At 54.7% G+C, this 22,619-nt stretch overlaps 12 protein-coding genes across 12 annotated transcripts; 8 read left to right on the top strand and 4 right to left on the bottom strand.

Annotated features, from left to right (window-relative positions):
• The first annotated feature begins 1,724 nt into the window (after positions 1-1,724).
• PHACADRAFT_248766 (uncharacterized protein) lies at positions 1,725-4,220 on the top strand. The gene is made up of 4 exons (XM_007391201.1): positions 1,725-2,351; positions 2,438-3,036; positions 3,095-3,694; positions 3,746-4,220. Exons 1-4 carry the CDS (start codon positions 1,805-1,807, stop codon positions 3,986-3,988), a joined length of 1,989 nt encoding a protein of 662 aa, XP_007391263.1. The 5' UTR covers positions 1,725-1,804; the 3' UTR covers positions 3,989-4,220.
• A 685-nt stretch (positions 4,221-4,905) lies between these two features.
• Positions 4,906-5,856, top strand: PHACADRAFT_248765 (uncharacterized protein). Its single transcript, XM_007391200.1, has one exon. The coding sequence runs from the start codon at positions 5,117-5,119 to the stop codon at positions 5,351-5,353; it is 237 nt and encodes a 78-aa protein (XP_007391262.1). The 5' UTR covers positions 4,906-5,116; the 3' UTR covers positions 5,354-5,856.
• Positions 5,857-7,424: 1,568 nt separating this feature from the next.
• Positions 7,425-8,799, top strand: PHACADRAFT_248762 (uncharacterized protein). The gene has a single exon (XM_007391199.1). The coding sequence runs from the start codon at positions 7,770-7,772 to the stop codon at positions 8,076-8,078; it is 309 nt and encodes a 102-aa protein (XP_007391261.1). The 5' UTR covers positions 7,425-7,769; the 3' UTR covers positions 8,079-8,799.
• A 384-nt stretch (positions 8,800-9,183) lies between these two features.
• Positions 9,184-10,226, top strand: PHACADRAFT_180887 (uncharacterized protein). Its single transcript, XM_007391198.1, has 3 exons — positions 9,184-9,504; positions 9,559-9,681; positions 9,731-10,226. The coding sequence occupies exons 1-3, from the start codon at positions 9,251-9,253 to the stop codon at positions 9,783-9,785; spliced, it is 432 nt and encodes a 143-aa protein (XP_007391260.1). The 5' UTR covers positions 9,184-9,250; the 3' UTR covers positions 9,786-10,226.
• A 694-nt stretch (positions 10,227-10,920) lies between these two features.
• On the bottom strand, positions 10,921-11,464 carry PHACADRAFT_157085 (uncharacterized protein; the record flags this gene model as incomplete). Its single annotated transcript, XM_007391197.1, has 4 exons — positions 10,921-11,030; positions 11,099-11,201; positions 11,251-11,303; positions 11,374-11,464. The coding sequence occupies 4 exons, from the start codon at positions 11,462-11,464 to the stop codon at positions 10,921-10,923; spliced, it is 357 nt and encodes a 118-aa protein (XP_007391259.1).
• A 24-nt stretch (positions 11,465-11,488) lies between these two features.
• Positions 11,489-11,759, bottom strand: PHACADRAFT_191056 (uncharacterized protein; the record flags this gene model as incomplete). Its single annotated transcript, XM_007391196.1, has 2 exons — positions 11,489-11,641; positions 11,697-11,759. 2 exons carry the CDS (start codon positions 11,757-11,759, stop codon positions 11,489-11,491), a joined length of 216 nt encoding a protein of 71 aa, XP_007391258.1.
• A 193-nt stretch (positions 11,760-11,952) lies between these two features.
• On the bottom strand, positions 11,953-12,739 carry PHACADRAFT_191055 (uncharacterized protein; the record flags this gene model as incomplete). Its single annotated transcript, XM_007391195.1, has 4 exons — positions 11,953-12,217; positions 12,243-12,440; positions 12,496-12,637; positions 12,685-12,739. The coding sequence occupies 4 exons, from the start codon at positions 12,737-12,739 to the stop codon at positions 11,953-11,955; spliced, it is 660 nt and encodes a 219-aa protein (XP_007391257.1).
• A 922-nt stretch (positions 12,740-13,661) lies between these two features.
• On the top strand, positions 13,662-14,304 carry PHACADRAFT_248756 (uncharacterized protein). Its single transcript, XM_007391194.1, has one exon. It carries the CDS (start codon positions 13,788-13,790, stop codon positions 14,163-14,165), a length of 378 nt encoding a protein of 125 aa, XP_007391256.1. The 5' UTR covers positions 13,662-13,787; the 3' UTR covers positions 14,166-14,304.
• A 2,322-nt stretch (positions 14,305-16,626) lies between these two features.
• Positions 16,627-18,593, bottom strand: PHACADRAFT_248754 (uncharacterized protein). The gene has a single exon (XM_007391193.1). The coding sequence runs from the start codon at positions 17,675-17,677 to the stop codon at positions 17,147-17,149; it is 531 nt and encodes a 176-aa protein (XP_007391255.1). The 5' UTR covers positions 17,678-18,593; the 3' UTR covers positions 16,627-17,146.
• An 861-nt stretch (positions 18,594-19,454) lies between these two features.
• Positions 19,455-20,091, top strand: PHACADRAFT_248752 (uncharacterized protein). Its single transcript, XM_007391192.1, has one exon. The coding sequence runs from the start codon at positions 19,557-19,559 to the stop codon at positions 19,815-19,817; it is 261 nt and encodes an 86-aa protein (XP_007391254.1). The 5' UTR covers positions 19,455-19,556; the 3' UTR covers positions 19,818-20,091.
• A 50-nt stretch (positions 20,092-20,141) lies between these two features.
• Positions 20,142-20,441, top strand: PHACADRAFT_157079 (uncharacterized protein; the record flags this gene model as incomplete). Its single annotated transcript, XM_007391191.1, has 1 exon — positions 20,142-20,441. The coding sequence occupies one exon, from the start codon at positions 20,142-20,144 to the stop codon at positions 20,439-20,441; it is 300 nt and encodes a 99-aa protein (XP_007391253.1).
• Positions 20,442-20,499: 58 nt separating this feature from the next.
• Positions 20,500-21,411, top strand: PHACADRAFT_248750 (uncharacterized protein). The gene is made up of 2 exons (XM_007391190.1): positions 20,500-20,822; positions 20,886-21,411. The coding sequence occupies exons 1-2, from the start codon at positions 20,535-20,537 to the stop codon at positions 21,387-21,389; spliced, it is 792 nt and encodes a 263-aa protein (XP_007391252.1). The 5' UTR covers positions 20,500-20,534; the 3' UTR covers positions 21,390-21,411.
• The last annotated feature ends 1,208 nt before the right edge of the window (positions 21,412-22,619 follow it).

Below are 22,619 nucleotides of genomic sequence, written 5' to 3'. Positions count from 1 at the left end.
GGCGTCGGCAACGCAGACTGCGAAGGAAATGGGGCAGTCTTGAGCTTGAGGAGATAGCGGTCAGGTAGTGCAGCCTTTGCCTATGAAGTCGGGCGGCACCCAGCCTTCGGGTAGCCTTCGGTCTCTCCGGTGAACGTATTCGCGCCGGAGAGAACGCTAGCGCCCGCATTACAGGTCAGCAGAAAAGGCAGGTCCATGTTATCGGACAGCATCCCATCACGCCGTGGGAGGCTCATCGTCGGAGTTGATGGGATATCTGGCTCCTGCAGGCAGCACGCACCGCTGCATATGGGCATCCTGATCCCCGTCCGAGTGCCAAAACGCCGTTGAGAAGAGCAGCGTGTTGTGATGTTCTGGACGCACCAGCGATTGTCAGTGTGTCCATCTGCTGACAAAACGCCCCCCTGTATCGGCGGAACACGTTGTGCGCAGCATGGCCGGCCTAGCGAACGGGGTCTTCGCTAGCGACGTTCGATGATATCAGAATGGCACTGCAGCAGCCCGAGACGCAGGCGGAGAGCTGTGCAAACTCTCGGTGGACTCGGGACGCAGGAACGAACTTTGGTGGATCAAGGCTGAACGCGATGTGTCGCACACCGAGGTTGTCTCTGGTACAGCATCTCTCTGCGTCGTCACCAAGGGCAACGGGGTTCGGGAGAACGCCGCATTGACGGGAGGGCTAAACTGCTGGCTTCGTGAACGCTACTCTGAATGGTGAACAGATGATACCAGCGGACTTTGACCCGTTACGGCACCACCGCGACCTGCAACTGCACCCAGCCCTCCCGAAAGTGGCAAATTGGCTATTGTGGCGCATAGGCCGGCGATTGACGGAATCGCAATGGACAAGACGGATCGACAGCCGGGTAACAGGGCCTCGGGAACGAGTTGCTTGACTGAGACGGACATGTGCCGCGTTCGTGCGTCAGGGAGCGGAAGTTGGACATACAAAGGCGAAGTCATCGCCGGAAGGAGTGCATGGTCGTCAGCACGGAATTGACAATCTGGCTCCGGCCATGCGAGCGATCTCTTCACGAGCAGTCAGCAGTTTGGCAGGACCAAATCTTTGCATTCAAATGAATCGATTCAGAAAAGAGGTCAGCGCGATGCACGCAGGTCGAGTGACTGTGGGCGTACGGCATGACGATCCTAACTTTAGAGCGAGCTAACCTGGCGAATGACGGCGGCAGATGCGTGGCTAGTGTCTGGATTCAGCATTCTCCCGCGAAGGACGACATTGGCCACCGTGCATGACACTGGTGGCAGCGGGGGATGGAACGCTCTGCGTAGAATATCCAAGAGGCCGCGGTGTAGATGGTGCATGAAGCGAACTGAACGTGAGAGGAGTGGGCAGTCCGGAACGAAAAACGGTGATTAGGGGCCATAACAGGCAGGAACTTGATTATGGCGAGATTTCGGCGCCTTCAAGGTGACCCTGCATCTTGTCTCCGTTCTTCATGTCGCTTGCCATGCCCCGTTCGACGAACTCGAGATGGCGGACGCAGACGCGAGTCAGCGTCCACTTTCGTACCAGAGTCGGTCCCAAGGTGGGTCTTTCTGTCGCAAATTCCCGCATCAGATCTTGACTGTTTGGTGCGAAATCCCGCAGACCGAAAGAAGCTACTCAACACCCCGCAGTTTGGACCCGAATGTCCTCTCCCCGAATCTACTCTCTCTCCGCCCTCAACAGAGACCCCGCTTCCGCATCTCCTCGATAAGTCACCGGACACTGCATCGTATATATGCCATCTTACAGCATCCTTCTCCGGGCCTTTCATGACCCCTGGCGTCCTATCTGGTGGCCATGCCAGCACAGTCGTCGACCTTTTGCCAACTTCCTCTCGACATCTTGCAGAACATCGCCTTCGAGGTCGCCATCGCTGAGCCCCTCGGCCTCCTGGACGACTTGGTCGCCCTCCTTCAGACCTGTCATCATGTCCACTGCCTCCTATCGTCAACATACACATACAACAGCTACCTCTACGGGCGCATTTTCCGTCACAAGTTTGACTCAGGGTCTGCTGCTCGCCGTTTCGGCGACACAGCAATGTACAGCAGAAACCTCTGCTCCCAGCTCTACGACTACTGCACAGCACTGAGGTGTATCCGCTCGGGCAACATCTCTGCATCAACGGACGTGATCAAGAAGACATTTTGGTCCTCGTTCTTCCTCCTCATCGAGAACGACGGCAAGAACTATGCCCAGCTCCAATGGGCTGGCCTTGGAGACTTCGTCGATCGTTTCGTTCGAGAAAGGCTCTGGGATGGTCACGATGAACACCACGGCTGGGCAGTTGACAGTGCCGTCAATTCTCTCGCACTTTATTTGATGTGGTACACTACAGACGACGGCAAGTTCCAGAGTATCTCTCATCCCTGATTGCCGTGTCACTGACAGTCGCTGTTCTTCTATCTTCACGTTTTTGATACCATTCAGAAATCCTCCGAACGGAGTCTTCCGAGGCCCGCCGGCAGCTCATGGAAATCACCCGGCCGTACGTCATTGCGCCGTTCAGATTTAGTCCGTTCCATGCCCCCGACTATTTCTTCCACCTTCCTCCACTCGTCGGCTCCCTCGCCGATCCCCCAGCGATTCTACGTACCCCGCACGGTCCTTACCCACGACATCCCAGGCACGAAGAGCTTGCTGAACATGTCCATTACGGCATCTCTCTCAGGATGCGCCCGCCGCTGATCGCCATCTATGCCGGTCTGCTTTACTTCGCTCGGTCAGAGGCCGTCACGTATCGCATCCCGACAGAGTTCCCCGCGGACCGCGCGGCCGCACATGCCCGGGGTATCCACGGCGTTGGCCCAACTCAGGAAGACTTCCAAAAATTCAACGCCCATAAAGGTGCCTGCGTCGTACCCAAGGGCAGCTGGCACCTGCCTGAAGGCCAGCCGGCACCGAGCATGGCCTGGGAGGACGACTGGAACCGGATGCGCCACTGTCTAAATCCCTACGTCGGTCGTTCCCCCAGGCGTGCAGTCTACACGTACGGGTCCCTAGCTGGAAATTGGCTCGGCCGCATGTTGGTTCGTCCCCCCACGGCCTGTCTCAGCCTGACGTTTCTAGCTGACGCTTCTTTTCCAGACGCCTGATCGGAGCCAATACCTGGCCATGGTGCGAAGCACCGACTACGCGCCGGGCAAGCCCATGATGGCGACGCTCCCCATCTCGTTCTGCCTGCGCGAACATCATTTTGTCAGCCCGCACTCGCCTGTGCCCTGTGCCGCGCAGACGCAGCAAGACCGATATCCCGACGACGGCATCACAAACGCGTGGTTCCCGGCCGGTACTGTTCGCGTCGAGCGCAACAATGCTCTCGAAGTCACCACCGCGCGTGACGGCCGCGTGTACAAGTACGAAACATATCGTGAGGGCAAGTCCAGTTCTCACGATGAGAGTATATGCGCCTCTTGTCGCGCGCAGGGACAGTATGAGAGGGCGAGTGGGGCAGAGCGTATCCGGGCGACAGAGTACATAGCCACTTACGACTTTGCGCCGACAGACTACGCACACGACGTCGCGTCGGCGCTCGAGGTCGTACAGACAGCGCTTGGCCCAGACGACCTGGAAGATGTTCTGAACGCCGCCGAGGACGAGGCGAGGGCCATGTACGGGTCCGAGAGCCATCATGTTGGCGACGAGGGGGAGTGCGGCGGGGCGCGCGACATCATTTTGACCGGCGAGGTGCGTCTGTTTTCCTAGCTTGTGTGCTCACTACTGACCCTGAATGCGCAGACGCTGCCCAACCATAGCGAGGCTTGGCACCACTTCACGTTTTACGGCCGCGTCCGCCCTTGGGACGGCCTCGTCGCGCTCGTCCGCGTCCCATCGCACAATCACGACCTCGGCACCACCATCTTCCGCGGGTACGTCATCGCGAACCAGAACTTCATCGGAAGCTGGCGCGCGTGGAGTCGCCCGCAACTGCTGCCCCTCGAGGGCCCCTTCATCGCCAGCCGCGCGCCCAACGCCGAATAGGCCGTTTGCCGCCGCAATATACCTTCCCAACATCGATACCTCTGATTGACATATTTGCTGTACTTATATATACTGGTGGATAGTGTTCTTAGGCCATACCCTCTGCACGTTTCAAACCCGCACATGCTCACACACACGGACATCTTTCTCTCTCCTATCGCTACCTATGTTTCAGTACTTTAGACTGCCTCGTACCTCCCTGACACACGATCCTCATCTGCTATAGCTTTCCCGCATTGTACCAGTAGCTGTAATTCTAATATCACGCTGTGTGACTCTCCAAGTTGCGGCGACAACAGCCGCGTTGCGCACAGGGCGTGCATACGTGATCCTCTCTCAGCCTCTGCCCGATCTTAATCGGGCAACGTAACGTACGCGGGGACCTACAGCACACACGGGGACTTGTTTAGGGTTTGAACCTTGGCCCTCGGACGCATCGCTGCAGCTTCGTGACGCGTTCTCTTCGTCATGCCCTCCCACCATCGTGGCTGCGTGACGCATTCTCGCCGTCATGCTCTCCCACTGTCATGCCGGCCGGGTTGCTCCAGAGCCCGGTTGGCCCTTCCTCGAAACAGGCACCGCCGCTCAGGCCGCGCGCGAAGGGTGTTCCGCGGGCGGGGTCTTGCTCTGGTAAACGACGGCTAGCTGCAACGCCCCTTGTGTGTGTGCGGGACGGGGACCAACAGGGACCAACGGCGCGCGGAAATGTTCAAGCATGTTAAAGAGGCTGTGGGGCCCTGCACTCGGGTCCGAGGCGCCACAAGGCTGCTGTTGGTCCTGCGGCTCATGGCGCGTGAATATTACTTATCTCCGCGGAATCCTGGACGCGTCGCGCATCACGTGCTGTTTAGATGCACCTTTTCTCTGCCGCGCACGGCTCGCTGACCTATAACAACCAATGGCCATCGCTCCCGGCCCGAGACAACCTTCACCTCGACATCTCCCATGACCCCGCCTTCGCCAGCAAACCGTCTCTCATGACCCCGCCTTCGTCAAACGTCAAACGTCTCGCATGACCCCGCCTTCGCTAGCAAACCGTCTTTCCGATTTCTCTCGGTTCTTCTCGCCTCTCGAGGGCTGTCGTTACATCCAGATGTAAGTTCACGATCACTACTTCATGTTGCTCACATGTCTCCAGAACTCTACGTGTGTTTCTTGTCGACAGCCGCCCCTGTTCGACTGGCTTTCAGCTTCTCTATAGCCGAGCAAATCAGGCCTGCGCACATCCTTCGTGATCGACGCTTGGGTGCCGCTGAAGATATCATGGAGACCGCCGTACGAGAGTTTCCCGACGCACCGACGCGAAAAGCTGCACATCCTCATGACAGCATTGTCGTTCTGGGCAACTTACTTCCAGCAGTCTAGAAGGCGTGCCAGATCCCAGACAAGGACACGCACCTGCTCGATGTCGCCGAGGCGCCCGTCCCCCAGCGGCCCCGCAGAATACGAGGTTTTTTTTTTGGACGGACATCGTTTATTCTATTGGCTCTGCAATTGAAGATATTTTGGACGACACTTCCCGGTAAAACGTGGCGCACATGTTTGCAGATGGCAAGGATCCTGAATGGCACTTGGACCCGGTTAAGTGATGTTTGGGGGTATGTCTGTGAGTAGCTGCTGCGACGCTCGTCGTCTGACTTGATCTCTAGCAGTCCGGCCTCCATCTCAGCAAGCGGCTTCTGGCCCATACGCAGTTCTGCGTGCACAGGCTGCCGTGCCTATATCTTGCTAAGAGCTACTTTTGCTACCAACGCAGATTTTCTTTGTATCTCATGTCCTCGCACCGTAACTGTACCCTTCCTTGCCTGCGCTTTGTTATTCAGTCTGAAGTCTGAATTAATTGCATCGCTTGCCAGTATGCCGGCAACCGTTCTTTCGAACAACCTTGCCGTCGCGTTGCTTGAAGTCACGCTTCGTGGCAAGGAATAAGTCAAATCCTTTTCTCAAAAGTTGGCCTCGAGACGTCACAGTGTACTTCCCTGCCTGGTCCTTACCTTGTCCGGCGCACCTGCCTGGTCAAGTTCACCGATGCAAAGCGTTGTTTGAAACGCGTGACGTCATTCTAAAAGACAGAATGCACGTGAGCGGACAGCGCGCCTGTCCCGAACTTGCCGCCTCTTGCCGCCCGTTCAGTTGAACGTTGAATCGCTTTAGAATCGAGCACGCCTGAACGTGAACGTTTGTGTTTCGACATTCGTCCCGCGATCGGGGTGCAGCACAATGAACGGTGCGGAGTAGCACGTCGAGAAAGTCGGGATCAGCTCCAGCACGCCGCTCTCGGTTTCGGGCTTTTTCGAAGTGTAACCGGCCAGGAAGTGCAGTACTGTTTTTGCTCGGCTGGGAGCAATTGGCGATAGGCGATAGCACACCAAAGTCATTACAGGTGAGCAGGGCCTTCGCGTCAGGGATGAACTCGATAGGATAAGCGCAACGAATGTTTTGCTACGTTTGACTCATTCGTGCTATCGAATAAGAAAGCGAATTGATACGTCTAAGGAGGGGAGCAGATTAGATAAACCAAAAGGGCATAGATTAGATAAAGCGAAATAAGATAAGATAACAATATCGCATTTATCGTAATCAAGCTTACATAACCTCAATTAACGCGCGCACGACGCAGGCCCTGCAAATCTGAATTCGAACTCTCGTAACTTCAAGTTTACCCATGCTCTCGTGGATGACATGAGTGCACTGCCGAGGTAAGCACACGGCTGTTGTTCATGTCCGTATTGGATCTCAGATACTTACTCACATCGGCAGGACCGTGTGCCCGTTTGAACCCGACAGCTGCCACCGTTCGATGACCTCGTGTAGTGTACAGAACGAGCCAAACACACAGTCCAGCTCAGGTTGTGGTGTCGCTGACGTCTGGGATCGAGTCCCGAACGACATAGTGAAGACCTACATAGCGAACTTTCCCTCGCGCGCAGCGATTTACCGCGGCGACAAGCCCAACTGCTGAGATAGCACCACCGTTAGGTGGCTTGCTACGGGGGCATGCCAAACCTTCGAACGCCACGTGGAGCTCCCTTGCATTGTCTGCAATGTCGGTCCTCGAGGAGACAGCCACACTCGCGATGTAGACGTTGTCCTGTCGGTGGGCTCCAGCATTGGGCAGCATAACCCTGGACGATGGCAAAAGCAAGAGTGTCGCACGTCTCACGGCAAGATATCAGAAGCCAGGGTGACATTGAGACACAGAGATATGATTTTGGGGATGCGTTCGTGAGTTATAACCTTGGGTGAGTCGGTGTAATGTCGACTGACTGACAGTGTCTATCAACAGATCTGACTAAGTTGAAGTACAGACTATAAACCTGCCGCTTCTACCATGCCCCGAATATCGTCACGATTTTTCTGTGCCCGTGTCGTATTTTAGCATCGCAACCATACGTACGTCAGCCTTGCCCAGTATCATATCACCCAGTTCGCTCATTATCACTCCGTCGCCTAGTGCATCACAAAGCATCGGCAATCCTTCGATGGTACTCGAAGCACAGCAAACAGTCCGTAGCGGCCATATTGAACCGCGTCGCGTCTCCCACCTCGCGTTTCCCTGGAGCCTACGAGCACGCGTCGCACGCCGCCGACACTACCTGCCATGCCATTCCTGGTTCTGCGCAAGTACCACTACATCTGAGACTATCAAGGGTCTGAGCCGCGTTAAGGACGTCATCGCCAAAAATCTCGCTTTGCGGATGGAAGATGTCGATAAGAACGACATCTACAACAGCCTACGGCGAGATGATGACCTACAAGAAAGCGCAGTAAAGGTGCATATATGCTCCTGCGCGACAAGCTGCTGGGTCGCTACCTCTCCGAGTTCATGGATCAAGAGCGCGACGCAGAGCTGGCAGCCATGGACCCCCGCAACCCACTGTCACCGGACACGATCTCCTCAGGCGGTGGGATCGAGCTCGAGGAGAACCCGTTCGACTCCGAGCTCAACGAGTGCAACAAGGGCGAGGACGACAGGCTCGACTTCTCGACGCCGCAGAACGAGTCGGAGAACAACTTCGTCGTCCTCAGTTTGTCGCTGCCCGACCAGCTGCCCGAGCAACACCACCTCGCGTCCTACATCACCGCCTAACGGACGTTCCCGCCGGTGAAGGAGAAGGCGCAGCACCAGACTAAGCGACACTTTGGCATACGCAATCGGTCGCCACCGATGGAGGCCGTGCCGGATATCTACAGGACGCTGAAGGCGCTTGGCATGGAGCGGAAGGAGAAGGGCAAACTTGGTGAACTCGGCGGAGTTCATCGCGGACGCGGGTCTGAACGGGCGAAGATCGAGCGGGCGCGGGAATACGATGGGAACCTGCGAGCGATGGGCGGCGGCAATATGCTTCATCGAGACGCGGGTGAGGGTCCAGGATGTTGTGGTGCGTGCTCTGAGCTTCGTCGCATGAGAAATAGCTGATTTCCCCTAGATATTGATGAGCTTGCAATTGTACATGGCCGACTCGATCAGCTACCTCGCAAGAAGACATACAAGGCGTCGACGGAGCCCCGGATGGGCAAGTTCGACATAGTTCACCCCAAATACATTCTGTCCAAGACGGTGTCCGAGTGCAATCGGTCGATTAAGGACTTCAGCAAGCTCGCGGGCGCCACCGAGTAAGGTCCACGCTTCCATGCGCTACGTTTGTCGATGTTGTCTTCGTTTGGAGTTGTTGACTTAACCATCACCACTTTTGCTACCTTCGTCTTCGCGTCTGTACCACTAGCGACTGCTTACTTTTCGGATATATTTGTGTTTATATCGCAGAGATGTAAGCTCATCAATTGTATGTTTCCCATTCCCTCCGACTCTGAAGGGCTGATACTGAAGTTGGCGAATCGTTTGATACAGAGATGACACATTTCCGTAAGCGTCTGCCTCTGGGAGACTACCCGTACGGTTCCGACGCATCCGCTGCGGCGCTCATTGTCCGGATCGAGCTCTGCGTCGCAAACACGGCACTCCTCTGCCTGCGGAGAGTTGATTGCACTTCGGCGTGCTCTCCAACCGTTCGGCAAAAGGTCTTCTGTTGGACGAGTATAGACGTCGTGTGCTAGTCCGTGGCCTATAAGTCCATGAGTGAGCCACTGCAGCGGTAGAGATCCGGGTTTCGGGGAAACGATGTGAAGAGGCGAGTAGTTTTGTTTCCGCAGGCTGACATCCGCGGAACAACTACTGACTTTAAAATTAAACTCAGAGGGCAGGCGCTGCACCCCAACCAGTACTGTATCGCAACCTCAACACCAACACACGCTGCACAAATGCTCGACCCAATACAGCTCGCACACAAACACTATTACTACATATCACACTACCAGATTGCAGCAGATGTAATCTGCTCGGACCCCATCAGGCGAGACCAAGCTCGTGCTGCGGTCGATTCGGTCGCAGGTCCCGGGACTCCTGGCGTTGCACCCCTATTTGGTCCCACGCGTACTGTTAGAGATGACGAAGTTGATGGGATATTAGAGCAGTATGACAGGGTGCTGGCAATTGAGGCCAAAAGCTATGACGAGTGCGTAATCACAAAACTCACCTAGCCATCTTCTAACGGTCGAGGGTTGTGTAGCTTCTTGCATCGCCTCCAGTATGCCTTTGCCGCTGGCATATTTTTCTATTCACACAAGGTCACGCCGGCGCTCAGACATGATGAAGAGCTTTTCAACATGTACGACACCGAGATGGGCAAGCTGTAAGTATTTATATGTGGTTTATGCGCTGGCTGGCCTGACATGCCACAGGAGTCAGATTCTTCATGAAGTCCAGCCAACATCGGGCCTTGTCGATCGACCTTAGGCAATTGGCCTCCTTGGAAACACTCATCTGCTGCTTGCAAAGCGCTTTATCTTATGCGCATCAGGTTCCGAGCGAGCATGGAAGGTCACAGAATACAAGCTTACGGCAGTCAATACATCGTACAACATCGTGTTCGAGGACGATGCGACTATTACTATGCAGCTCGGAGAAATCCAGCTAATCGACATGATCATGCAAAGTCAGCTCGTCAACGTCAACTGACAATCACATCAGTTCTTCTTCGTGTATTATTACTACTCCCATTGGTGTGTTCAGGTGCCCTGCTTTTGTTTAGGTTCCCCTGCGTCACCGGCATTTTTATAATATGTTTGACATTATCATATCCTTATGTTTAAGATCTTGTACACAAATGTATCATTTGGGCAGGTAGCATGATCTGAAAAGATGTTCCGTAGAAATGGTACTCACTCAGAACTAAGTGTACTCTGGGCCTGCTGGGGTATACCATCTATCAAAGCAGACGATCATGCGCCTGATTGGTGGTGGAGCAAACAAGCATTTACACAGCCCCTCTGTTGACAGTATTTCGAATTCCTGTCAACGAACCACATCTCAGGCACCTCGTGCGTAGTCTCGGTTCCAGGATGCTGAGCAAGCGGGAGGCAGCAGGGTGCAGCGCTAGCGGTAACAAGCCATTTGTAATGGTTGATTAGCGGACTTTGAAAATCCCGCTGCAGGGGATTTCAAACTCCGAAAGCCCTCATTATATTTCTCTAATAGCGAGTCGAGAGTCTGGAACCGAGACTACCTCGTGCGGTGCTTGCGTCTGTGAGTGCAGATGGAGAACGACGACACCTGGCAGAAGCAGCAACGTTTGGGACACAGACCTCTTCCTGACCATCCTGCACTCCCTCCCAAACCTCGGGCACCTCCACCTCCAGAATGTGCTCCTCGGAGACGCCGCCGACGTGCAGTTCACGCTGCAGCGCCACAGTCCCACGGACCTCAGGAACTTGCACGTTGCGCTGCCCTTGCCGATGGGTCACCACGACATTTACTTCACTCGATGTGTATTTGCGATGGACGCGTCGGTGCCATACGGGGGTATGTCCTAGGGCAATAGCAGAGTAGCAGTGCCATAATCAGGAGTCCGTACTAGACGCTTCGCCGATCCTTATCTTCGGTTAATACCCTCGACGCCGCCTGCAAGCTCGAAGATCAACCGGCACGCAACGTCCATGAAGACGAGCGGTAAGACTACCTCGTCTTCTCGGATGCTGAAGCCTTTGATCGACCGACTGCGCCCGGACGCCGTCTTGGATAGGCTGCAGTCGGGGGGCGCCATGTCGAACTTTCCCGCCCGGGCTTCGTCGACGCCTCGTATGTCTTCTTCCGGTGAAAGTCGACGGGGTGGTTAATTGGGTCGACCATGTACAGTTGCCAGTTCATCAATACCTGGGAGGAAATCAGTCATTAAACGTGCGACGAAGATTAGGATACGTACCACAATATCCTGAACCCTCGCTCGCATTTCAATGAAGTATATCGGTACCGCCGCTCACCGCTCGACATACTCCCCATCGTATTCCTGCGTCCGCTCGATCCTCGCCCGTTCCACGTCCGCGACAAATCCCGCCGAGCCCACCAAGGTCGCCCTTCTCTTTCCGCCCCATACCAGGCGCCGACAGTGTCCTGTAGGTCTCCAGCATGGCCTCCATCGGCGATGTCCGACTGCCGAAGTGTCATCTGATCCGGTGCTGCCTCTTCTCCTTCGCTGGAGGGAACGTCCGCTTCGCGGTAACGTAGGACGCGAGGTGGTGCTCGTCGGGCAGCTCGTCAGGCAGCTGGCCGAGCAGCGACGAGTTGAGGACGGCAAAGTTATTCTCCGACTCATTCTACGACGTCAAGAAATCGAGCTCATTGTCCTCGTCCTCGTCATACTCGCTAAACTCGGAGTCGAGCGGGCCCGCCCGGAGAGATCGCGTTCGGCGATAGCGGGGTGCGGGGATCCATGACAGCCAACTCTGCGTCGCGCTTCTACTTCATGAGTCCGGCGAGGTCACGGCCTAGACGCCACTTGTACCTTGACTGCGTTCCCTTGCGGGTCATCGTTTCGCCGTAGAATGGCATAGATGTCGCCCTCATCGACGCTTCCATCCGAGAAGCGAAGCCTTGGGCGACAACGTCTTCAATGAGGCCCAGACACTCAATAGGCTCGTAGTCGAGAGCCTTTGGTGGCGGGACTAGCGAGGGTAGCGGGCCCAAGACGGGTCCTGGTGGTGGCGGGTGTGTAGCGCGGAAGGTCGGCGGTGAAGAACGGATGCTGAAGAATCTCAGACACAGTGATGCGCTTCATAGGGCCGACCGCGAGCATGCCCATAATGAGGTTCTTGGCGTCGGGCGAGAGGTAGGAGCTCGTATTCAGAAAGCCGCCGTCCTTGATATCGTTCGACAGGCCAAAGTCGGCAAATCTTGACGTTCAGATCATCGTCGAACGAAACATTCTCCTGCTTGAGGTCTCGGCGCACAATATTCAGCCGGTGACTGTACTCGATGCCGGATATCAGCTGCTGGAAGACCCACCGTGCTCGGGGTTCAGGTATGCGACCATTGGCGACAATGTAGTTGAAGGGGTCGCCATCCGCATATTCGAGGACGATGACGATATCTGTCGGTGTCGGGATGACCTCGTAACTGCGACAGGGAAGGGTCTAGAGGCTGGGGGTCGATTACACAAAGTGGAACTTACAGCTTGATGATATGCGCGTGCCGAAGCGTCTGCATATACTTGACCTCTCGTTGCATCCTCGTCCTTGTCTTCGTGGCGTTAATCACCTGCTTGGAAATGAACTTCATGGCGACCCTATGGCCGGTAACAGTGTGTATCACCACTGCAGGACTGTCAGCGGGAGCACACTCAACAAAGACATTAACTGACTCTTGACCTTGCCGAAGTTGAACGTTCCTTCCGCAATCTCCTGATGACGGTGCATTCTTCAAGCTTGTATAAAGGAAGTGTAGGATTGATAATTCCATCTGCTCCCATGGTTCGTGAGTCTCGGCGCGGACGGTCGTGGCGGGTAATGGTGTGATAATGAATGCGGGACAGTCTTCGTTTGGCAATTGTCGGGTAATCGGCGGGGCGCCCAATACATCACGTGAGCGGCATTTACGTGGGCGCCTGTGATAATCGCGAACCGCGTTCGAGCTCGAACGCGGTTCGCGATTATCACAATTTTGACTCTCGAGAGTCAAAATGCCTTCGAGTAGTTTTGAAGGGCACACATACGCTTTGAAGCACTATATATCTCCCTATAGTACCTACAAGCTGCATGTTATATGCGGATTATGTGAAGCGGGCAAACTTATGAGGTGTTCGCGGGTCGACCCTGTCATGCCCTGTCGTACTATAAGCACACACGCGCTCTCTAGCTAAGCTTTCGCGCGTATGCCACCTACACCATCTTGCGGGCCTCTCATTATGCTTCATGTAGGGAAATATAGGCAGGTGTACTTTATTTTTCAACGGTAGGTCTCTTTCTGACATAGACTATCCTCCACCCTCCCCCAGCTCCTTTCCGCTACGCCCCTTTCTGGTACACGCACCGGAGCCATTCGATCCCTTTCACCAATCATACACCTTGACCTGGGTCATATTTGTTTGGTACCAACTCCTCGTCGCTTCGTTGCCTCGACCGATGCTCACAAAGCCATCTTGCTCTCTAGTCCGTCCAAGACAGGAAGAACACAGTCTTAGTCTCCATCTCTTTACTATGACAACAATGCTTAATCTCGATGAAGGCGCCCTCCATCAACTTCTCGCATACCTCACCATTCCTGACTTGCTTGCCATGAGGCAGGTACGCTGTTTTCAGCATATACACTTGCTTACAAGTCTGATTTCGCTTCACTCCCTGCTCTCAGACCTGCAAGCGGATCAACATACTGACTCGAAATTCACAGTTGTGGATTCACATTCATCGCCGTGATATTGCGGCACCATACATTACTCTTCCCACGTACCGTAAATCGGTATCCGCCATGTCTGGCTCCGAGATGGAAGTACTTGTCCTGCATGCCCTCCGGCTGGTCAACAGTCTATATCGACCGCGCTCGTCTGGCGAGAACACACCGAAAGCTATTTCTATCCCTCTTCACCAACCACGCTCCGTAACCTGGGTTAAGCTCATCCAAGGCCGGCTCCTCATCGTGGCCTCATCAGACGCGCATCAAAGCACTCTTGCTCTCTGGTCCATCCCCCTGTTGTTTGAGAACGGACATATCGTGGCGTGCTGGATCTGCAAGGCGACAACGCAGTGTTTGCCCTCGAGCTCCGATCCAGGTGAGGCGCAATATTGGCAGACTGTCACCGTCCATGAGTGGTCGATATCATCTCTAGCGTGCCCTCTATCCAAATAGTGTGCCTGCGCTACACGTATCAATCAGCCCCGACGTTTTGTCTGAAAGCGAGACTAGAAGGTGCAGCTGTCCTCCGAAGCCTTCGTGGACACTTGGTCGGGTTTGGGCTCTATAACGAGCTGAGCGTACCGTGCGTCTGGGATTGGCGACGGAACCATGTTGATCAGTTTTATCGAGAGCCCAGTACAAAGGTGAGCCATTGGATTGCGCATCTTGGTTCTTGCCTCATGGTAATTCAAGGGCGGTTGTGACGCAATGGCTTTTCACGACAACCTAGCTGCCGTCGTCGAACCTCACCGACTTTCTCTGTATACGCTCCCATCGGACGGCTCTCCACCGTCGGTTATTAACACAGAGATCATGCGTTTCAACCTCCGAGTCGCCTCCGCCGCGGTCGAGTTTTCGAGTAAATACTCGTCACGCACGGAGCGTAGCATTCATCCAACCACTTATTATGTCGCTGTGTGCGGTCCTTCCGGGATGCATGTCTATACCGTCCCTCTCGAGACAATGGACGGCGAGTATCGCTCTATCCACCTCTGGTCTTTGCCGACGGTATTGATAGAGGGCAAGGAGTATATGAGAATCATACACACTCCGTCCTTTGGATACGGGTGTCGCTCTTTGTCGTACGTCATAGTCGGTAAGCGAGCGGAAGACTTCGACCTTGTCACCACACGGCTTCCGACCAGCGATGACGGCAGGGATGGCAGCACGAGCGAGGCGACGTCTGTCAAGTTGTCGGGTGCGGGCATGCCAGCGCTGTACTTGGCACCGACGCGCGACTTCGATGATGCGCTCAGACTGCTCGTCGTTGGCAGCGGGTTTGGCGAGCTTGCCCTGTATAGCTTCAGCGCCGTTCCTCCACAAACGCTGGCGGGCAGCTTTCAAGAAAATGAGTTCATTTCCGGAGAGCACGATACAGAGCTTTCGAGGGTAAGCTGCCACACGCCTCGGCATGGAGTCTATTCCAAGTTCGCTGACGTTTGTCGTAAGTACCCGTCCCGTGCGATTCAATCGCGCCTTTCCCGTATAGCGGTCCGCGTTACCCATCGACGGATAGGCTGAAAGAGCTCTTCGAATCCTGGCGTGAAGAACGACCTTTAGAATATCCGAATTGGAGTTCCGACTGGCCTGCGCTGCTTGCTCCCGGTCGTGAAGATGACATGGACGGTATTCCGGTGTACCATCCGGTCAACCTCATTCCTTACCTTGGCCGTTACGCATACGAGATGGAGCATACACTCAATTACTTCGGCACGCCAATTCCACTCGTATATCAAGACACAGGCTTGCATGCCCGTACGCTCTTCAAGGCCGGAGGTCTCTTCTTTGTGCTAGCGAATGAACCGGAAGACGATATGATGGCCCTGCCGCAGGGAACGGATGTCAAGACAGCTGTAAAAATATTGGAAGACGATCGATCAGGCTCGCCATTCCCAAGTGTTGTACCCTGCTTACAGGTACACGACATACAGTCTCTGACCTTGGATAAGTGGTTCGACGAGCTGAAGGCGTCTGGGAGGAATCGATGGGCGGAGCTGAATGGCAGGGGAGGGGAGGTCGGTCGGGATTGGCTGGTGACAACGGTCGAAGACCGTATCGCGTTCCCAGCAAGCTAGAGGTAAGACGTAGCGGGAATCGAAGAACGGTGGAAATTGGTCGATTGAATGTCTTTGTACACGGTAATCAAAATTTTACCCACTAGGCTATGGCAGAATCAAGTTCAAGTACCGTATCAGTGCGTGGACGTGCACGACGTTCTTGTCATTCCTGCATATACGGCTACATCAGGGAGAGCTACGCGGTCCTGGTCACTTGCCGTTATACGTACGATGGACGCGGAGGGTTTACCGCGAAAGAGAGCCGTAGATTAGATAAGGGGACATTGATCCGTCGCTTTGTTCATTCACATGCCCGGCCCGACGGCACAACGACCAGACATACACCCTCACCATGCGGCGATCCCAAAGCAGTTCACAACCGATGCAGACCAGTGGTGATGGTTGGTGCGGATGATCTCAGAGTTGTCGAGGGGGGTGAATAGGGTGTAGAGGATGCCTTCGAGCGCAGTTGCTCGACAAGGACAAGGAGAACGACAAAGTTGGTCTGTCGTGATTATAAATAAGAAGCAGAGAAAAGACTGACAAGTTGTACAGTCAAGGACTCATATCGCGCAGCTGAAGAGCTAACTCGCTCAGCGGCCGTTGCTTGAGGCCATCGATGCACTGAAGAAAGAATACATGAACCCGGAGATTCTGCTCGATAAGACGCAGCGAGAGAACGAGCGATGTATGCAGAGCTGGAAAAGTGCGTCCCAATATCCTATCCCTAATACCGCATATTCATATCGAGAATCTGCAGCCGAAAGCAGCGCAAAAAAGCTCTCGAAAGTCAATCGCGAAGTTGGCAGGTTCAAATTGGCAAGTGCGTATGCGGCCGTTCTCCGCACACTCTTTGATATAAACATAACTCACTATAGGACAGCCTTGATATCTCTTCCACGGGAACTGTCTACACGCGATCTGGTCAACCTCAAAGCTGCAAACCGCGCTCGACGCTTCGCCACCTCCCGATGCGCAGTCAAGCGAGGCATTCATCGAGCAGGTTTGGCTGCTTGTACTTGGCATGGAGCATCGCTTGCAGAAGCTGGAGGAGAAGCTCCTGAAGAACATCAAAAAGGCTGAGGCGGAGAGTACCAAGTTCGAGGAGATGAAGCAACAGGTCGTGGCAACTCAGTGATTTAGAGGAGCTTTTGACTGTCTGTGGTCGATCTGTCATATTATACATCGTTGGTACGCATCTCTTGCATACTAGCAATTGCGCTATATCCGTGTCTATCCAGATTATATCGGTTCCTCGGCGAGCTTTGATCCCACTCTCCAGCATAGGAAACCATGATCCTTTCCAACTATCCTGGCTCATACTTAGACTGTATACGTTTACTCATACAAGATGCGGCCTAGAAGAAAGTGGTTATGTCACAACTCGGCCTCAACACTTGCACCTTCAGCAATATCCCCGTCATCCAACGTGCCTTCGTCGATATCCGGCGTCCCGCGATAGGGCCAACGCGCAAACTCCTTGACGTGCAGCCTGCCCGTGTCAGCCGTCTTAGGGAAGAACGGAGGTAGGAGCTTCCTGGCGACGTTCTTCCAGTCCTTGATGAACCACGCGGTGTTCGAGTTCGGCGTGAGCTCCATTTCAATGCGCTCAAACCCTGGTATGTTGAGACAGCGCGCGAGAGCACCGTCGACCCACCGAAACATCCTCGTCTGCATTGCCCAGTCCTCGCGGATAGTCCCGAGCTTACACGGGCAGGCGAAGATATCGCAATGCCCGGCTAGCTTCAATGCGATAGTGCGGAGCGCGCCTGGGGTGAAGTCGTAGGGCCCACAATAGAGGTTGTATCCTCCGCTGCTCTCACCATCGCCCTCGGCGTCCGCTCTACCGTCACCTTCATCGGTCCTTTGCCCATCGTCCTTCGCCGGCAGTCCTGCGCTCAGGAGCATGTACTCTAGGACCCGTTTGGCCGGACCCCACGAGTTTCCCTCCCGCAAAAATTCCTCATAGCCGAAAGAGTCCGGCTCGAGGCAGCGCCGTGGGTATATCTTGAGGAAGAATGCCAGCGAACGCAGCTTCTTGCAGCGCGAAAACACGTAGCGGTGCCAGTCACGAACTGCGCCTCTGACTGCGTTTTGGCTGTCAGCATTGCAATTCCGGCAGATAGAGCAGCATGTACCTACATCCGCCTGGCAAGAGGTGCATTCCCAGCCCGAGGTGCTCGAGGTTCGGACCGACAAGCTCGAGTAACGGCCCCAGCGCCTCGGACTCACAAGACCGCCAGCCGTCTTGCACCTCGAACGACGTCAAAAGAAGCAGCGAGGGCCAGACATGCAGGTTTTTCAACAGACACACTCCCGAGGCTTCTCCAGCGATTGCAAGCGAACGACCGGCGATATGGTCCAGCCAGGGTACGTGCGTAGCGTCCTCTATGTCCGTCTGCTGGACCTTGAATGCTGTCAGGTCGACAAAATCGAGCTCCTCGACGCACGAGAAGAGGCGCATAAGCCCGGCAAAGAAGCGCACCGGAATGTCGTGGTGACCGATCGGCAGGGGCAGCACGACGTGCAGGCTTCTGAGGTCCACGGGTCGGTGACGCTGCAGCGCGAGCTGCACGTCGGCGGCGTCTCCAAGGAGCACATTCTGGAGGTGGAGGTGCTCGAGGTTTGGGAGGGAGTGCAGGATGGTCAAGAAGAGGCCTGGGTCCCAGAACGGTTGCTGCTTCTGCCAGGTGTCGTCGTTCTCCATCTGCACCCACAGGCGCAGACGTCGCACGAGGTGCCTGAGATGCGGGTTTGCCGACAGGAAGTCGAAGAGCTGGCGATAGGTGTGTACACGCCAGGGGTTGTTCCTTGGCGAACCGCGCGAATACTCATAGTCGATTAGGACCTCGAAATCCATAAATATATCGGGAAGGCAGAGCTGACGAAACTGTCTGCAGCAGGTCGAGAATTGGATCAGCCTTCTTTTGTACTGTTTATACCCAATATATGAGAAGATCATTGCCCACAGCTCGATGGGCAACATAGACTCGATGAGTGGCATATTAGGGACGGGTGGATTGCGGACTGGGACACTTGACAGATGGCTGTGTGTTTACATAGGCCGGTGAGTCATTGTTCTTCGAAGCGGGAGGCTAACTTACCTTCAGACGACACCGCAGAAGTCAAGACAACGTGCCTTCCGTATTGGACGATAGTCCTCACCAGCGGATCGATGGAAAGCGGTTCGCAGATTGCACGGATATCTCGTGCCGCAGCACAGTGCTTGTCAAATATTTGCTCTTGTTTTGATCCTTTCCTCAGCATGTGCATTGTATACTTTGTTTCATTGACAATATCGTAGCACAGATGGCGGCATTCCATTGTTGAAACTGTACATTTGTGGCTTGGGCAGCTTCTTTCCGACATCAGCATGGTAAACACTACCAAGATTATTTTACAGAGTATTTCGACCTCCTAGCTGCTAGAAGGCGCCAGCCTTTCTTCTGTCTCCAGGGAGAGCAACTCTGGTGAACGTGGGTGCGCGCATATTTAATGATACAGTGCTACGATCGCCGGCGTATGACCTGAATCGTAAGCTAGGCTGAACGCGACTTCGGATGCCGCCGCCTACAAGTGATGCGCCCCATGCTTAAATAAGGAAGTACCGGGACACCCAACGGTTTCTCACGACTGTCATCGCACCCGCGCGCGGAGGCCACAGTTTCTTGTCCTTTCATAACGATGACCCCCATCCTCTGGCTGACATGGACTCATTTTGGGATATCCTGATGTCTCTCACTATCGCTGCAACGCCCTATATCTCCTGAGCTCATCGGGCATGAATATGCCGGAAGCCCTTTCAGTTCCTCTCCACCGGCCACGCTCCGTGACACGGGTCAAGTTCGTTCAAGGCCAGCTCCTCATTGTTGCCTCCTCGGACGGCCATCAGAGCTCTCTGGCTCTCTGGTCTGTCCCGGCGCTGTTTCAAGATGGAAAGAATGCAACACCGCTGACAGAGTGCTATCTTCCGGGACCGGTATACCGCGGTGTGCTGGATCTGCAAGACGACAGCGCGGTGGTTGCTCTCGAGATCCGATCCAGGTGAGGCATAGTGGCATAGATCACCACCATCTATGATTAGCTGAAGTTATCAGCGTACCCTCCATTCAAGTAGTGTGCTTGCGCTACACGAACCAATCGACCCCGACCTTTTGTGCGAAAGCAAGCCTGGCGGGCGCAGCTGTTCTCCGAAGCCTCCATGGGGACTTAGTTGGATTTGGGCCTTTCAACGAGCTGAGCGTGCCGTGCGTCTGGGACTGGCGACGAGACCATGTAAATCACTTCTATCAAGAGCCCAGTACAAAGGTGAGCCATTGGATTGCGCATCTTGGTTCTTGCCTCATGGTAATTCAAGGGTGGTTGTGTCGCAATGGCGTTCTACGACAACCTAGCTGCCGTTGTCGAACCTCGCCGACTTTCTCTGTATACGCTCCCGCCGGACGGCTCTCCGCCGTTGGTTATTAACACAGAGATCATGTGTTTCGACCTCCGAGTCACTTCCGCCGCGATTGAATTTTCGACCGAATGCTCGCCACGCACGGAACGTACACATTCGGGCTCACAGCTTTCAATCGCTATCTATGTCGCTGTATGCGGTCCTTACGGGATGCATGTCTATACCATCCCTCCCGAGACGGTGGACGGCCAGCACCGCGCTATCCACCTCTAGTCGTTACCGACCTATTTCATGGAGGGCGAGGAACTCGTGGCGGCCACTCTCCATCCGTCCTTTGGATGCGGGTGTCGTTCCTTGTCATACCTCATGGCCGGTGAGCGGGGGGAAGACGACTTCGACCTTGTCACCACACGACTCCCGACCGATGACGACGGCACGAGCGAGGGGACGTCCGTCAAATTGTCAGGTGCAGACATGCCAGCACTGTATTTGGCGCCGACATACGACTTTGACGACGCGCTCGGGCTACTCGTCATCGGCAATGCGTTCGGCGAGCTTACCCTGTATAGCTTCAGCGCCGTTCCTCCACGGACACTGGCGGGCAGCCTTCAAGGGAGCGGGTTCTCTGAACTAGGCGACATGGAGCTTTCTAAGGTATGCTGCCGTATGCCTCGACGTATAGTGTATTTCAAGTCCGCTGACGTTTACGCTTCATAGGTTCCCGTCCCGTGTGACACAACCGCACCGTTCCCGTATAGCGGTCCGCGTTACCCGCCGACGGATATGCTGAAAGAGCGCGCCGTATCGTGGCGTGAAGAACGGCCTTTAGAGCATCCAAGATGGAGGTCCGACTGGTCCGCATTGCTTACTTCCGATTCCAAAAATGACCTCAAGAGTATTCCGGTGTTCCATCCGGTCAACCTCATTCCCTATCTTGGTCGTTACGCATACGAGATGGAGCATACGCTCAATTACTTTGGCACGCTAACTCCTCTCGTCTATCAAAAAACGGGCATGAATGTCCGCACGCTCTTCAAGGCCGGAGGGCTCTTCTTTGTGCTAGCGCACGACCCGGAATACGATATGGTGATCCTGCCGCAAGGAGTGGATGTCAGGACAGCTGTCGAAATATTGGAAGCCGATCTATTAGGCTTACCGTTCCTAAGCATTGCGCCCTGCTTGGAAGCGTACGACATACAGTTTCTGCCCTTGGCGAAGTGAGATACCGAGCTGGAGACGTCTGGGAGGAATCGGTGGGCGGAGCTGAAGGACCGGGGAGGCGAGGTCGATCGGGATTGGCTGGTGACAACGGTCGAGGACCGTCCCGCGTTCCCAGCGAGCTGGAGGTGAGACGTATTGGGAGCCAGAGAAGTGTTCGAACGTATATCCTGGCTGGTAGCTATACATGCGCTAGTTTTGTTCTTGTATCTTATTCATTCGACTTTGCACATATATGTACTACTGTATACGCGAGCAAAGTTCTCTCCCCGCTGCGGCGTGAGCATTACTCCAGAAAATACCGCTCGTACGGTAGCGCAACGGCCCGAATAATAATGGCAGCCTCTTTCTTATATTCAGTGCCGCCTGAATGTTCGAGTGTGAGATGCGCATGAGGCCTAACTCAAGATGCTCAGCCTTCTCAGCACCTGGAGCTTACGTATTTTAAAACTTATAAGCGTGACATACCCCCCCCTGTTTGCCACGCTAATTCGCGCAATTTGCGTAAGAGCCACTAGCACGCTGATATCTTTCTAAAATATACCAAGTATGCATTTGGAAGACCCCTCCTACGCCTGTAAGCCCCCCACCTGGAGCTTACGTATTTTAAAACTTATAAGCGTGACATACCCCCCCCTGTTTGCCACGCTAATTCGCGCAATTTGCGTAAGAGCCACTAGCACGCTGATATCTTTCTAAAATATACCAAGTATGCATTTGGAAGACCCCTCCTACGCCTGTAAGCCCCCCCGAGCGATATGCCCCGGGCGCTATCCTCCATCACGGTGATGGCTCCGTTATCTGAGCGTCATCCATCGGCCCCGCCACCAACACCGCCATCCCCTGATGGCACACACGGCGCCATCGCTCCCGCCTGCGTGCTCGCTGTGGGCGACGACGACGACGCTTCCCCCATGTATATACATCATTTTTATACCGTTTTTTCCCTGATTTTAAATGCAGTATATAGTACATGTTACTACTCTTAAAATACAAGCTACTCATTGCTAATAAGCCTAGTAATTGAAGCTCTCGGGCATGTAGGGCGCGCGAGGCTCGGGACTTGGCTCCGGTCTGTTCCCGCCGCGCGCGGTCGGGTGAACGCGGGGCAAGGGTCCAGATGATGACGTGGCCTTGGCGTCCCGCCCATCAGTCCCGCTTACCAGCACCGCCCTCCCCTGATGGCACACCAGGCGCCATCATCCCCGCTCTTATTGTTCGCTGCCAGCATGA

The sequence above is a fragment of the Phanerochaete carnosa genome (genome assembly GCF_000300595.1).
Source record: "Phanerochaete carnosa HHB-10118-sp unplaced genomic scaffold PHACAscaffold_1, whole genome shotgun sequence".
Classification (NCBI taxonomy): Eukaryota; Fungi; Basidiomycota; class Agaricomycetes; order Polyporales; family Phanerochaetaceae; genus Phanerochaete; species Phanerochaete carnosa.
The sequence above is the reverse complement of the archived record's forward strand: the minus strand, read 5'-3'. Positions and strand labels throughout refer to the sequence as shown.

Coding starts and splice junctions, on each gene's coding strand:
- PHACADRAFT_248766 (XM_007391201.1), top strand. CDS start 1,805: ATGCCAGCACAGTCGTCGACCTTTTGCCAACTTCCTCTCGACATCTTG. Junction 2,352..2,437: donor GTGGTACACTACAGACGACG/GCAAGTTCCAGA, acceptor GATACCATTCAG/AAATCCTCCGAACGGAGTCT. Junction 3,695..3,745: donor ACATCATTTTGACCGGCGAG/GTGCGTCTGTTT, acceptor CTGAATGCGCAG/ACGCTGCCCAACCATAGCGA.
- PHACADRAFT_248765 (XM_007391200.1), top strand. CDS start 5,117: ATGTCTCCAGAACTCTACGTGTGTTTCTTGTCGACAGCCGCCCCTGTT.
- PHACADRAFT_248762 (XM_007391199.1), top strand. CDS start 7,770: ATGCTCCTGCGCGACAAGCTGCTGGGTCGCTACCTCTCCGAGTTCATG.
- PHACADRAFT_180887 (XM_007391198.1), top strand. CDS start 9,251: ATGCTCGACCCAATACAGCTCGCACACAAACACTATTACTACATATCA. Junction 9,505..9,558: donor GAGGCCAAAAGCTATGACGA/GTGCGTAATCAC, acceptor AGGGTTGTGTAG/CTTCTTGCATCGCCTCCAGT. Junction 9,682..9,730: donor GACACCGAGATGGGCAAGCT/GTAAGTATTTAT, acceptor GACATGCCACAG/GAGTCAGATTCTTCATGAAG.
- PHACADRAFT_248756 (XM_007391194.1), top strand. CDS start 13,788: ATGTCTGGCTCCGAGATGGAAGTACTTGTCCTGCATGCCCTCCGGCTG.
- PHACADRAFT_248754 (XM_007391193.1), bottom strand. CDS start 17,677: ATGCTCCTGAGCGCAGGACTGCCGGCGAAGGACGATGGGCAAAGGACC.
- PHACADRAFT_248752 (XM_007391192.1), top strand. CDS start 19,557: ATGCCGGAAGCCCTTTCAGTTCCTCTCCACCGGCCACGCTCCGTGACA.
- PHACADRAFT_248750 (XM_007391190.1), top strand. CDS start 20,535: ATGGCCGGTGAGCGGGGGGAAGACGACTTCGACCTTGTCACCACACGA. Junction 20,823..20,885: donor GCGACATGGAGCTTTCTAAG/GTATGCTGCCGT, acceptor TACGCTTCATAG/GTTCCCGTCCCGTGTGACAC.